Source organism: Panthera leo, chromosome C1, assembly GCF_018350215.1.
Source record: "Panthera leo isolate Ple1 chromosome C1, P.leo_Ple1_pat1.1, whole genome shotgun sequence".
Classification (NCBI taxonomy): domain Eukaryota; kingdom Metazoa; phylum Chordata; class Mammalia; order Carnivora; family Felidae; genus Panthera; species Panthera leo.
In genome coordinates, this window is record NC_056686.1 from 165897707 (window position 1) to 165909973 (window position 12267).

The 12267-nt window shown below is 38.5% G+C and overlaps 1 protein-coding gene across 2 annotated transcripts in view; it reads right to left on the bottom strand.

Annotated features, from left to right (window-relative positions):
• Positions 1-497: 497 nt before the first annotated feature.
• Positions 498-12267, bottom strand: part of CCDC141 (coiled-coil domain containing 141) — a 228886-nt gene continuing 217116 nt past the window's right edge. For both annotated transcript variants that reach the window (XM_042949270.1, XM_042949269.1), the window contains 2 exons: positions 3344-4197; positions 498-1168 (listed from right to left, as the gene is read on the bottom strand). In XM_042949270.1, coding sequence (XP_042805204.1) covers positions 901-1168; positions 3344-4197 — 1122 coding nt within the window. In that variant the 3' untranslated portion in view covers positions 498-900. The remainder of the gene's footprint in view (positions 1169-3343; positions 4198-12267) is intronic.

Consider the following 12267-nt stretch of genomic DNA (forward strand, 5'->3'; position numbering starts at 1 on the left):
TCCATCTGCAGCCTGTGCTCCATTTTGCTCTATGACATGTACAGCTGATGGAAGTTTGAAACTTCATTTGAAGTTAACAGCACATCTATTCTCCACTGTGAAACCCATGAGATCAGCATAAGGAATGATTATTTACGATGGCCTCCCCAGACTTAGGATGGAAGGCTAGGTTGAAAATATATAGAATGTATTTCAATAAATGAGATAAAGACATAAAACAAGATGAAAGGACAGCTTATGCAATAATGAAAACTACAACTTCAATATTTCTACTGTTATTCTACAAAGAGATGTTTATGACCACAATTAAAAACAAGTTATTGGGGGTGTCTTGGTGGCTCAGTCAGTTAAGTGTCTGACTCTTGGTTTCGGTTCAGGTCATCATGTCATGGTTTGTGAGTTCAAGCCCTGTGTCCAGCTCTGCACTGACAGTATGGAGCCTGCTTGGGATTCTCTCTCTTTCTCCACCTCTCTCTCTGCCCCTCCCTGCTCTCCCTCTCTCTCTCTTTAAAAATAAATAAACTGAAAAAATTATCAAACAATTGAATTTGAAATTTAACTCACATCTTTCTACTGAAGCGAACCTTAATATACATGCTCTTAAACTGGGAGGGAATAAACAGTGTATTTTACTGTGCTTTTGTCTTGAACACATCTCTCTAGAATACAAAAATGTATGCTTATCCACTGCTAATAATTTACCAACGTCTTCAAATATACTAAAACACTAAAGAAAATGTGATTATTTCACTGAGCAGTGGGATTAGCTGAACAAACAACATGACCAGAATGGGGGTACGCTTCATGGAGGATGTTCTGTGGGAGATACAGGAAAATAAACAACCATAGCATTGTTCTTTAGGCTCATGAGAATGACATCCAGGAGTGCTAACCCCACAGTTACTGTGTGAGTACCCAGTACATTAGGGACACACTAATATAGATGACACACAGTGTTATCCAGTTTATTCTTGTGATTGGCGGCCTGTGGTTACCTGTCACGTGGAGGATGACATTGGAAGAGAGAATGCCATTAGAGTTTTGGGCCCGAGCCACATAGAGGCCTGCGTCTGCCTCGCATGCCTTCGGAATGAACACCGAATGTCTTGTCTCCTTGTGTAAAACCTGTAAGTGCCCATCTGCAGACAATTTCTGGCCCTTCTTGTACCTGAAGCAGAGAGTCAGTTTTTAAAGTTAGGATCACTGTATATTCACATCATTTCCAAGATCTAAAAACCATTGCAAACAAACCCATTACCACTGGCAATAGTCTCTAGTATTAGCAGGAACTTTGCAGCTGCCACAAATTCCAATGGGGCTGTTCATCCTTCAAGCAGAGGTTGGCGACTTGTGGCCAGAGAAGTGTGTGATTGAGTCAGACCATGTTTTTAAAAAATTGAATTTTTCAACAACATTTAACAATTGGAATATTGCATATAAAAATCCAGATATCCAACTACTCTTTGAAAAACCCCAGACCATCTGGCCACACAGGGCCACCATTTGCTTATAGCAACAATCACCTAGAGTGTGAAATGGTATGCCTCTCTTTGGCCTGTGTCATTCTTTTAGCTGCTATGGAACAGCAGCCTGTGACTTCTGGGAATCTATGTTGGAGCAAGACTCATCCATCCCATTGTATTCGTGGACCCCACAAGATCCACGTCAGAGTATTAATATGCTGTTTTAGAGAAAGGCACTTATACAGCATTTCCTGGTGAAATGAACTCATTTAATTTCTATGAATTAATTTCATTAGAAGAAAATGATTTCTAATTATGAAAGGCATTTATGTAATTGGATTATTACTGTTAATGACATGTTTTGAAAAGTTTCCTATAAACACAAGCACTTAGCTGCCTCTTTTTAGAAAGCAAATAATTTATTTTGTATATTCTAGATTCTTTTCTATTTATTTACACCCATGTTCCTTCACCTAAGAAGTGGTGACAAACCTGAGTCATTTTCTGTTCCCATTGCCTAAGTGATAACTTTGCATTTTTATGAGTGTCCTAAGGATGTATGATTCCAAGACTTTGCCAGTTGTTAATTGAGCAAAACTTAATTGTAAATCCAAAAGCAAGGTATCTTTTCACAATATTGCAATAGTTCTTCAAGAAATACTAAGTTATTTGTTGTGTGGACAAAACCAAGAAACACTGCAGACGACATTTTCTTTGGGGTGAACTGATATTTAATAATGAATTAAATATCTTTCAAATTCATAAATATGAAATTCCTCATCTGTCAAAAACATGCAATTGTAAAAACAACAAAATAAAACAGAAGCACAAACAGCTGCACTGTAGCATAAGTGCAGTTTCTTTTAATGATCTGAGGAACCAAAGTTTTCCCATAGATTCTTCAGATAACCACCTCACACTTCAAGTATCGTCAATGGGCACACACAGTCATCGGAACTGTTAATGTCTACCGAAATATTATGATAAGTAAATGTTACCTTACTTATCTTAGTTGATGAGTATGAATTCAATCTCACCTATTTGTAACTTTGTCCTCAGATAAATCTACTTAAGAACAAGAATTAATTTTGTTTTTCAAAGATAAAAAAATTTCTAAATGTTTAGAAGTAACCCACGTGTTGAGAAAGTGAGAACTACTTTTTAAAACAACAGTGATTCAAACCCTGTATTCTGCAGTTTACTCTCTATTAAAACAAACACGCTAAAAAATAATGATGTCTCCAGAGGGAAATCCTATGGTTTACAGCTCAGTTATTACACCACCTTTCAAAAATGGGTTTATTACCTGTCACCGGGAGCAACTGTGAAAGAAATATTTTTATTCCATCTCTCATACTGAAGAAATTTATGGAAAGAAATCTTAGTGAAACAAACAAATATCACAAAAGTGGTGTGTGACTCTGTTGGGAAGAGGGAAAAGATGAAACAGGCAAATGAAGGAAAAGAGAAAAACCCACATTCGTATGTTTTTGAATCGAATATGGGATGTTAGACTAAGAAAATGTCATGCTTTTGTAGACATAAACAAGGGGAAAGAATTTCAACCCATAGTCTTCAGAAATGTGGAATGTTAAACTAATACCAGAAAACAAAAACAAACAAAAAGGAACACAGCTAAGTTGCAGTGCTTTTGGAGTTAGTCAACTATTATTTTATGTGGTTACTTTTCTTTCTAGGGGGTTTTAGCCATGCTGGGACTACAGTCAGAGTTGGGGGCCGGTGTGAGGCTGAATCATGCAGATTTGCAGTGTTGCAGAATATTAATCAGCTGTCCCTAAACCTTTCAGTTAGTGCACACAGAATGATTTGCTCAGTCATTCAATGTGTTTGTTTATGACTTGTCATTGTAAGCTACCCACCATGTCAGTGTAGGCTCTGGAAATCCTGTCACTTCAACTTCCAAAGTCACTGGAGAACCTTCCATGACAGTTACATTAGACTGAAGCCTGGAGAAATTAGGTGCCTGGCCAGCAAGGCTGACCACGGTGTTCTTTGCTGATGTACATTTAATCTCCTCTTGGGGGACCGTTTGCCTCTGATAGGCCTGGCTGGAGCCTGATCGAAACCCAAGGCCTGAGAATGCATCCTGGGAAGCATGCAGCCTGTCTTGGGTTTTAGTGACATTGTTATCAGCATGCACTTTCTCCCATGTTTCTAGCAAACTTCCCTGAGCCTGAGGGTGCTGCTGCAAAGCTCTCTCATGCACTTCACTCAGCATGCTCTCTGGATGTTTAGCACTGATTTTGCAGAAGGCAGTACTTTTTTCCAAAATTCCTTGGGAGGTTAATGGGACTTCAGCTTTGAACTGGGGAGAGGGCCTCTGAAAATGACTTGAAAATGTTTCTCTCTTATCATTGTAAGCATCAGCAAAAGCAGCAGGTGGTGGGATGCCAGATTCCTGGGCCTCCCCTGGACAGCTGGCCCCTGTCTGCATCCTGTAGTTGCTCATGGGAAGGCTGCGGGGAGGGCTAGACCGCCCCTCCACTTCCATGTCAGCAGGGGCAAGGGGGGAATCAGGGCTTTCCGGGAGTGGAGGCAAGGAGATGTCATCAGGTGAGACACACTCATATTCTTCCCCCAAAAGCATGTCTGGAGGCAGGAGATGGCCTTGGACAGCATCCTCTTTGTCAGAGAGCAGCTGCGTCAGGTGCTGTGGGAGCTGACCCTCTCCTGTTCCATTGACAGTCAAAATATCTTCTACCTGCGCCTTCTCCTTCAACACAGAAAAGCCAAAGCTTTGAGTTAGTCATTGAGTTTTTTTCCAAGTCACAAACTCAACTTCAGACAGACAACCTAAGAAAAGCTACAGTGAATTAGAGCTCGGGGCCCTGACACAAGCGTTACTGAACTTGAAACCATCTGTCTGTTTAAACTGGGCACAGTCCCATCCCATGACTAAGAAATGGGTAAACTGACCTCTAGTCTCTGAATGAAATGTGATAGACCTTATGAAAGAGAGGAGAGAAAGCCCTAGTTTTCATCTCTAATGAAGGGGTTGAATCAGATGAATGTCTTTCAAATCATGATCTGAGGAACCTTCTTCCACCGGCAAATTCTGCTTTGTTTTGTCTACATTCCATGTGAACACGTAGCTCCTAAACATCAGAGGCTCCCTTGTTAGGTGATCCCTCAGACCCTCCTAAGAATAACCCCTCTTTTTTTCCTTAGGAAAGCCATCCTTTATTATTATTATTATTATTATTATTATTATGGTAAAATATATAACATGAAATTTACCATTTTAACCACTTCTAAGTGCACAGTTCAATGGCATTAAGTACACTCACATTGGTGCAACCATCCATCATCCAGCTCCAGAACTTTTTCATCTTCCCAAACTGAAACTCTTTACCCATTAAACACTGAACTATCCATTCTCCCATCCCCCCAACCACTTCTACTTTCTGTCAGTATGAATTTGACAATTCTAGGCCATATAAAGTCATTTTTAATGACTGGTTTTATTTTCTTAAGCGCCTTATTTTTATTCTCCCGTTGCAAAATATCTACTGAGCACTTATTTCATACTAGGTGCCATGTTAGGCATTGGTGAGATGAAATGAGTAAAAGTAAATACAGTCTCTGCCCTCAGGGAGATAATAGCCCAGTGGGGGAGGTAGATATTAATGGAACAATCACAGGTTACGGTCCTTCACAAGAGAACACAAGATACAAAAGAGGAGTGCCTGCCACTTATCTTTCCATGCCATGTGGAGGGCAGGTCATGCTAGGAGACTGTGAACAGCAGTACATCACCTCCTGCTTACACTGATCTAGTATTTCTCCCCACTAATCCATGTCCATGTCTGCTTTCAAAAAGAGACTCAAATATCCATCCTTTCTGGCACAAACTCAAAAGAGCATTGACGCTGAAGGGGACCTCATCTATCTCAGCCTGTTGTTTTATATCTACTTCTTCTTTGCCTTTCCTCTTTTTGGGTGCATTTTTACTTAAAAATTACTGAGATTTTTCCATTGCCACTGCTTGCACATAAGAAAGTTATGTCTTGCCTTGACTTTGTGTTCTTCATTTTAGCTCCTTCACTTTATAAATAATTTTTGAGACGTAAATGTGTTTTCAGGTTGAAGATTAGAAGTAAAAACAGTGTTCCTTCGACTACCCCAGAGACATGACTTATCCTCAGAGAAAGTATAAGCATAGGTTTGGAGAAAGTGGTTTCCTTCAGCCGTTTAGTAGAAGTTTAAACTCTGGGCCTAAAAGCCAGAATTTTTATTTTTATTATTTTTTTAAGTTTATTTATTTATTTTGAGAGAGAGAGAGAGAGAGAGAGCATGAGCAGGGGAGGGGCAGAAAGTGGGGGAGAGAGAGAATCCCAAGCAGGCTTCCTGTAGTCAGCACAGAGTGCAATGCAGGGCTCAAATTCACGAACAGTGATATCATGACCTGAGCTGAAATCAAAAGTCAGATGCTTACCCAACTAAGCCACCTAGGCGCCCCAAAGCCAGAAGTTTTTTAAAGTCCTTCTCATTAAAAAAAAAAAAAACCAAAAACTAAATAAACACATATCCAGTAGGAAATGTCCCTCCTTCTTTTGATTTTCCTACATCGGCTTAGCTCTGCATTTATTTTCCTTTTCATAGGGACTTTGGTCCAACTTCCTGTTCAGTATAGGCAACTTCTCTATGACATTCTGGTAGCTTATGTTTGAATACTTTTCCTGAAAGAGTTTTTTCTTTGAATAGAAGTTTATGCTTTACTTGTGTTAAGAATCTTTTCCTATATTTAGCAAAGATATGCCTTCACTCAGTATCCAACAACGGATCTGAACCGGCCTCCTGGAGCGACAAAGATGTCCAATTTCTCTCTTCTTTTAACTGCTCTTTGACTATTTGGAAAATTGGTCTCGCAGTCTGTCAATCTCTTTCTTCTACTAAAACCTCCAGTCTTCTTCTGCCTTGCCTCTAGAACTTTTATCATCAAGGTCACCTTCTGGGAAGCCCCACTCCTACCAGGCATTTGTTGATTTGAGGGTCATCCATGGCCACGCAACTTCTTAATGCCTTCTTTGGGTAATGTGTGTCTCTCTAGAGAAGAGTAATGTTTAAGAATTGTCTGAAAATTTGCAACAGGCTTAGGAGAAAAACTTGAATAAAAGTCCAGGCTAGTCTTCTCACTCTTCCCTCCTGCTTGGGGAGGAAATGACTTACTTAACTGCAGGTTTAGACTGAACATGCTCAGCTCTGACTTTTTGAGGCCTCTCCTGTGGATCTGTCTTCTACCAAATGTGTGTATTCATGTTAGATTTAAACTATGAAAAGCCCCTGTACAGAAAGCCTCTGGTTGTCTAGCTGTGCACCCAAGTGTTTAGGTAGGCAAGTCTATCTAAATCAGAGATAAAGTTTTAGGAAACCCACTAGAAAAGTCCAAGCCATATTCTCTAATCCTGCTTTTACTAGTTATTGATTCCTGACTCCCATGACTCTCTTTCAGTGGTGTCAAACTCAGAGGGGAATCCAAGAATATTATTTTTTTACTCCCTACAATTCCTAAGGTAGAAAAATACTTTCCACAGCAAATAACACTAGCAGATAATTTCTACTGACAATAAGAGAGAATGTTCTGAAATCTTTTCCAGAAACATTTCAACTTATTACTGTTTCCCCTAAATATGTTTATTTCCAGGATTTATTTACTTTCCAGATGGGAACTAATCAATGGAACCAACATCTCCTTGATCTATGTGATATATTTTTATTAAAGTGATTATGTTAGTTCTTTTTGTGTTTTTATAAGAACCATATGTGGCTATTCATACTGAGTTTTTAAAATTTTTTTAAATATTTATTTATTTTTGAGAAAGAGACAGAGAGAGACAGAGAGAGAGACAGAGCATGAGTGGGGGAGGAGCAGAGAGAGAAGGAGACACAGAATCTGAAGCAGACTCCAGGCTCTGAGCTGTCAGCACAGAGCCAATGCGGGGCTCTAACTCATGAGCCATGAGATCATGACCTGAGCTGAAGTTGGACATTTAACCGACTGAGCCACCCAGGTGCCCCAATTCATACTGAGTTTTTAAACAGCCAAAATTTTCTACCTCTTCTATTAATGCCATTGATAAAAATGTTGAACACTGCAGAGTTTAGAACAAAGTCAGATGTCTCCCCAAGGCAAGGCAAACTATCTTCCAGGTTAACACTGTTGAACTACCTAAGATTCTTGGAACAATTATAATCTAATCAAACTCTTATTCAGTTCACGTACTTACACTTACCTTAAGAAAGAGATCATAAATATGTTTATCAAATGACTTTTTGAAGTCAGAATAATTTGCTTATGACACTAATCTAGAATTATCCATTAAATAGTCATCTCACAAAGCAAAAGCAAAATAAGGTGAATTTAATATAAGTTTTTCTGAGTCAATCCATGTAGGCTCTTGGCATTTTTGCCTTTATTCTCAAAGGCAAATAAGCTTTTCATTTTTAAGTCATTATGGAATTTTACAAAACTTCTTTTATTAATTAATTTCTAAAACTCAAGTATAATTAACATATAGTATTCTATTAGTTTCAGGTGTACAATAAGTGATTCAACAATTCTATATATTACTCAGTGCTCATCACAATTAAGTGTGCTGCTAATCCCCTTCACCTATTTAAATCTCACTGAGTTACAGTTTTCTGGGTCTACCAGTTTCCTTTATGAAAATGGTTTTCAAACATTCACATATACTATTTTTTTTTAACATTTCCCCACCATAAAATCATTTTGCTATTAGTAGAGGGAAAAAGTGTGTGTGTGTGTGTGTGTGTGTGTGTGTGTTTCCAGAAGGGGGTATTTCCAGACAGAGCATATTTGCATCAATTTAATAAGTTCTGGCAGAATGGCTGGGAAGCTGATCTAATTCACCACAACACTGCTCACTCTCAACTTGTTTCTCTTATATCCTTGGCTGCTGTTTGTCTTTTTGTTGATTCCTTTTTCTTCCCCAACCTTCTAATTATATGGATAGTGTGTGATCTTGTCTTAAGTTCTCTAATCTTCTCTTTATACTTTTCCCCTCAAAGATCTCACCCACTTTCATGTCTAATGATCAATTAACTTTTAATTAATCCTAAATCTGTGGCCTCAGTTCTTATATCTGTCACAATTTCTAAACTTTCATTTCCACTGATAGCCATAACCACTTGGATTTACAACCATTGCCATGTAGGCAAACAAAGTGAGTGTTTGGAATAGAGAATATAATAATATTCTACATCCCTTGAAGTAAGTGTGTAGCACAAATTCTCAAAGTACACACAGTGGGGAGCCATCTATATGGTAAATTTAAGGGAACATCAGAAGACTTTACCTTTCCAAATAGTCCCACAATACTCTTATCCTGGTATAAATAAGATTTAATGAAGGTAAGTAGGAAGTAGAGAAAGAATGATCTTGAACACAGGACTTCTCTATGAAAGACATTTCTGGGGAAGGCTTTTGGAAGGGGCTTTGGGCAGCCAAGGGGTAAGTTGGTAGCATTGCACACTTGGGGTAGACAAAATAAAAGAGATGAGAACAGAAAGATGGTGAAGAACACTTTGTCCCTTTCCCATTTTTTTCCAAAGCAAATGTCTTAAGAACGCCTTTGCCGCCTACCAGGTGATCAGGATTAGAAGAGGGCACAGGGCTGTCCTCACCCAGTTTGATAAGAGTACTCCACTGATTGGTATAAATGTACTTCCATGATGAAAGCAAATTAAAACAACAGTGAGATATCACCTTACACCTTTCAGAATGGCTTGAATAAAAAAGACAAAACATAATAGGTTTTGGGGAGGATGTGGAGAAAAAGGAACCCTCATGCACTGTTGGTGGGAATATAAACTGGTACAGTTACTATGGAAAACAATATGGAGTTTCCTCAAAAAATTAAAAATAGAAATACCATATGATCCAATAATTCCACTACTGGGCATTTACCCAAAGAAAATAAAAACACTAGTTTGAAAAGATTATACATCCCTATGTTTATTGAAACACCATTATTTTTTTTAAATGTTTATTTATTGGGGGCACCTGGGTGGCTCAGTCGGTTGGGCTTCTGACTTCAGCTCAGGTCATGATCTCACTGCTCGTGAGTTCAGGCCCCGCGTCGGGCTCTGTGCTGACAGCTCAGAGCCTGGAGCCTGCTTCAGACTCTGTCTGCCTCTCTCTTTGCCCCTCCCCTGCTTGTGCTCTGTCTCTCTCTCACAAAATATGAAAAATAAAAAAAAACTTCAACAAAAAAATGTTTATTTATTTATTTTGGGAGATAGAGCATGTGGGGAGTGAAGAGAGGGAAAGAAGGGGAGAGAGAGAGAGAGAGAGAGAGAGAGAGAGAGAGAACATCTTATCCCCAGCAGGCTGGCATTTTCAGTGTGGAGCCTGATGCAGGGCTTAAACTTCCAAACCATGAGATCATGACCTGAGCTGATCAAGAGTTGGATGCTTAACCACCTGAGCCACCCAGGTGCCCCTAAAACATTATTTACAAAAGCCAGGATATGAATGCGTCTGTCAATAGATGAATGGATAAAGAAGATGTGATGATATAGATACAGATACAGATACAGATACAGATAGATATAGATATAGATATACACATACACACACATATACACACAATGGAATATTACTCAGTCATAAAAAATGAGATCTTGCTATTGGGACATTTGGACAGACCTACAGGGTATTTATGCTAAGTGAAATAAGTCAGAGAAAGAAAAATACCACAGGACTTTACTTGTATGTAGAATCTGAAAAATAAAACAAATGAATAAACAAACTACAAGCAGAAACAGACTCAAATACTGAGAACAAACTAATGGTTGCCAGAGGGGGATGGACAAAATAGGTGAAAGGGAATGAGAAGTACACACTTCCAGCTAAGTCATGAGGATAAAAAGTACAGCATAGGGAATATGACCAACGGTGTCGTAATAGCACTGTGTGGTGACCGATGGTAGCTACAGCTATGGTGGGCATAGCATAAGGTATAGACCTGTCGAATAACTATGTTACATACCTGAAACTAATATAACATTGTGTGTCAATTAAACTTGAATTTATAAAAATAATAAATTATAAGGCAAATGATAACAAGTACTTACAATAGGTATTTTTGATGTTGCCACCTGTAATTAAGCAAGCATTAACACTATATGCCATTTTTTTTTCTTTTTTGCAGTTATGTACTTTATTCAAGCAGGTGAATCCAGACAACTTTCTCCGTGAGGTGAGACAGTATCCATTAACCTGTGGGTCTTATGATCTCTTCCATCTGAGCAACTGTTCTCCCATATTAGTCTGGTTCTAAGACTGTGGGGAAAGTTAAGTAACTGGTTCTTAAATTTTTAAATTGTCATTTCTATGATATGTTATCTCCAAACTAGACCCTGAGATAATGTATGTATATTGAGGGGAACTTTGAAAACATAAATTTGTTTTATATTTCTTGCTCTTCTTGGGGTGCAACCACAGAACACCATTGTGCAGTGGGGATTGATGCCTTCACTGCCTGTGTGTCCCTGACTCTGAGTCATGCAGGATTGAATTCTTTTACTTCCCTGCAAAAATGAATGATTCTATTTAAGTATGTAGTTTAAATGAGCTCAGTTCAGAGTAGGCTCCCAAATTCCCTGCTTTTGTTGGCAGTATCTTTAACCTATGAGAATTAACTAATATACCTGAGTCTTAAACTGGCAACATCATTTTCTGGCTATGATTTCCTTTGTGGCCCAGGAAAACCCTTAACTTACAGATCTATCTCATAGAATTAAAAGTCCTTATTAATACCAAAAAAAAGTACTTCCATGCTATTGCTTTATTAATCATCATGTAAACAGATGAAGGGGAAGAGTGAGGGAACAGGTTGGCAGGGGAATCTGCAGTGTCATTACAAAGCAGCTTATTTACACAGAGCCGTTCCTTAGAGCTCACTTTCGGTCTTACAGAAAAAGTTAACGTGTCTGAAATTCAGGAGAATGGCACTGCCTGCCCAATGCCGACACTACTTTCTATGATTCTTGGAGGGCAAAATATTTTATCTCTTTTAGTCTCAGTTTCCTCAACTATAAAATGAGATTTGATCAGATGATTGTTAAATCCCTTGTAGCACTTGAATTCTATAACTCTAAATGTGGGCATTGTAAGCCTGCATCCTCTACTGAATAGTTCTGTGGTTTTGGGGGAGTCTCTTAATATTCTGGGTGTCTGTTTAACCTTAGGAGTTTTCAAATATTACTATGGGTTTGGCTTTGGTGCTCACCTTGGAGGGAAGACACTATCTCTAATCTGTTAGCAGTGCAACGGGCACTGCATTTACTAAATTGCCTAATTCCACCTGCTGCATTTTGGGGTTAGAAAAATGAGAAGCACTTTATTATCACCAAGAGAAAATCCTGTGATGAGTATATTATTGTAATAGTCTGGTAGAATTGTTCTCTTTACTTTTTTTAAGTTTTTATTTAAATTCCAGTTAGTTAATATATAATGTAATATTAGTTTTAAGTATAAAATATAGTGATTCAACAGTTCCATACAATACCTGGTCCTCATCACAACAAATGCTCTCCTTAATCCCCATTACCTATTTAACCCATTCCCCTCCCCTCTGGTAATCATTAGTTTGTTTGTTCTCTGTAGTTAAGAGTCAGTTTCTTGGTTTGCCTCTCTCTCTCTCTTTTTTTCCTTTGCTCATTTGTTTTGTTCCTTAAATTCCACATGAGTAAAATCATATGGTGTCTGTCTTTCTCTGACTAACTTATTTCACTTAGTATAATACCCTCTTGTTCCATC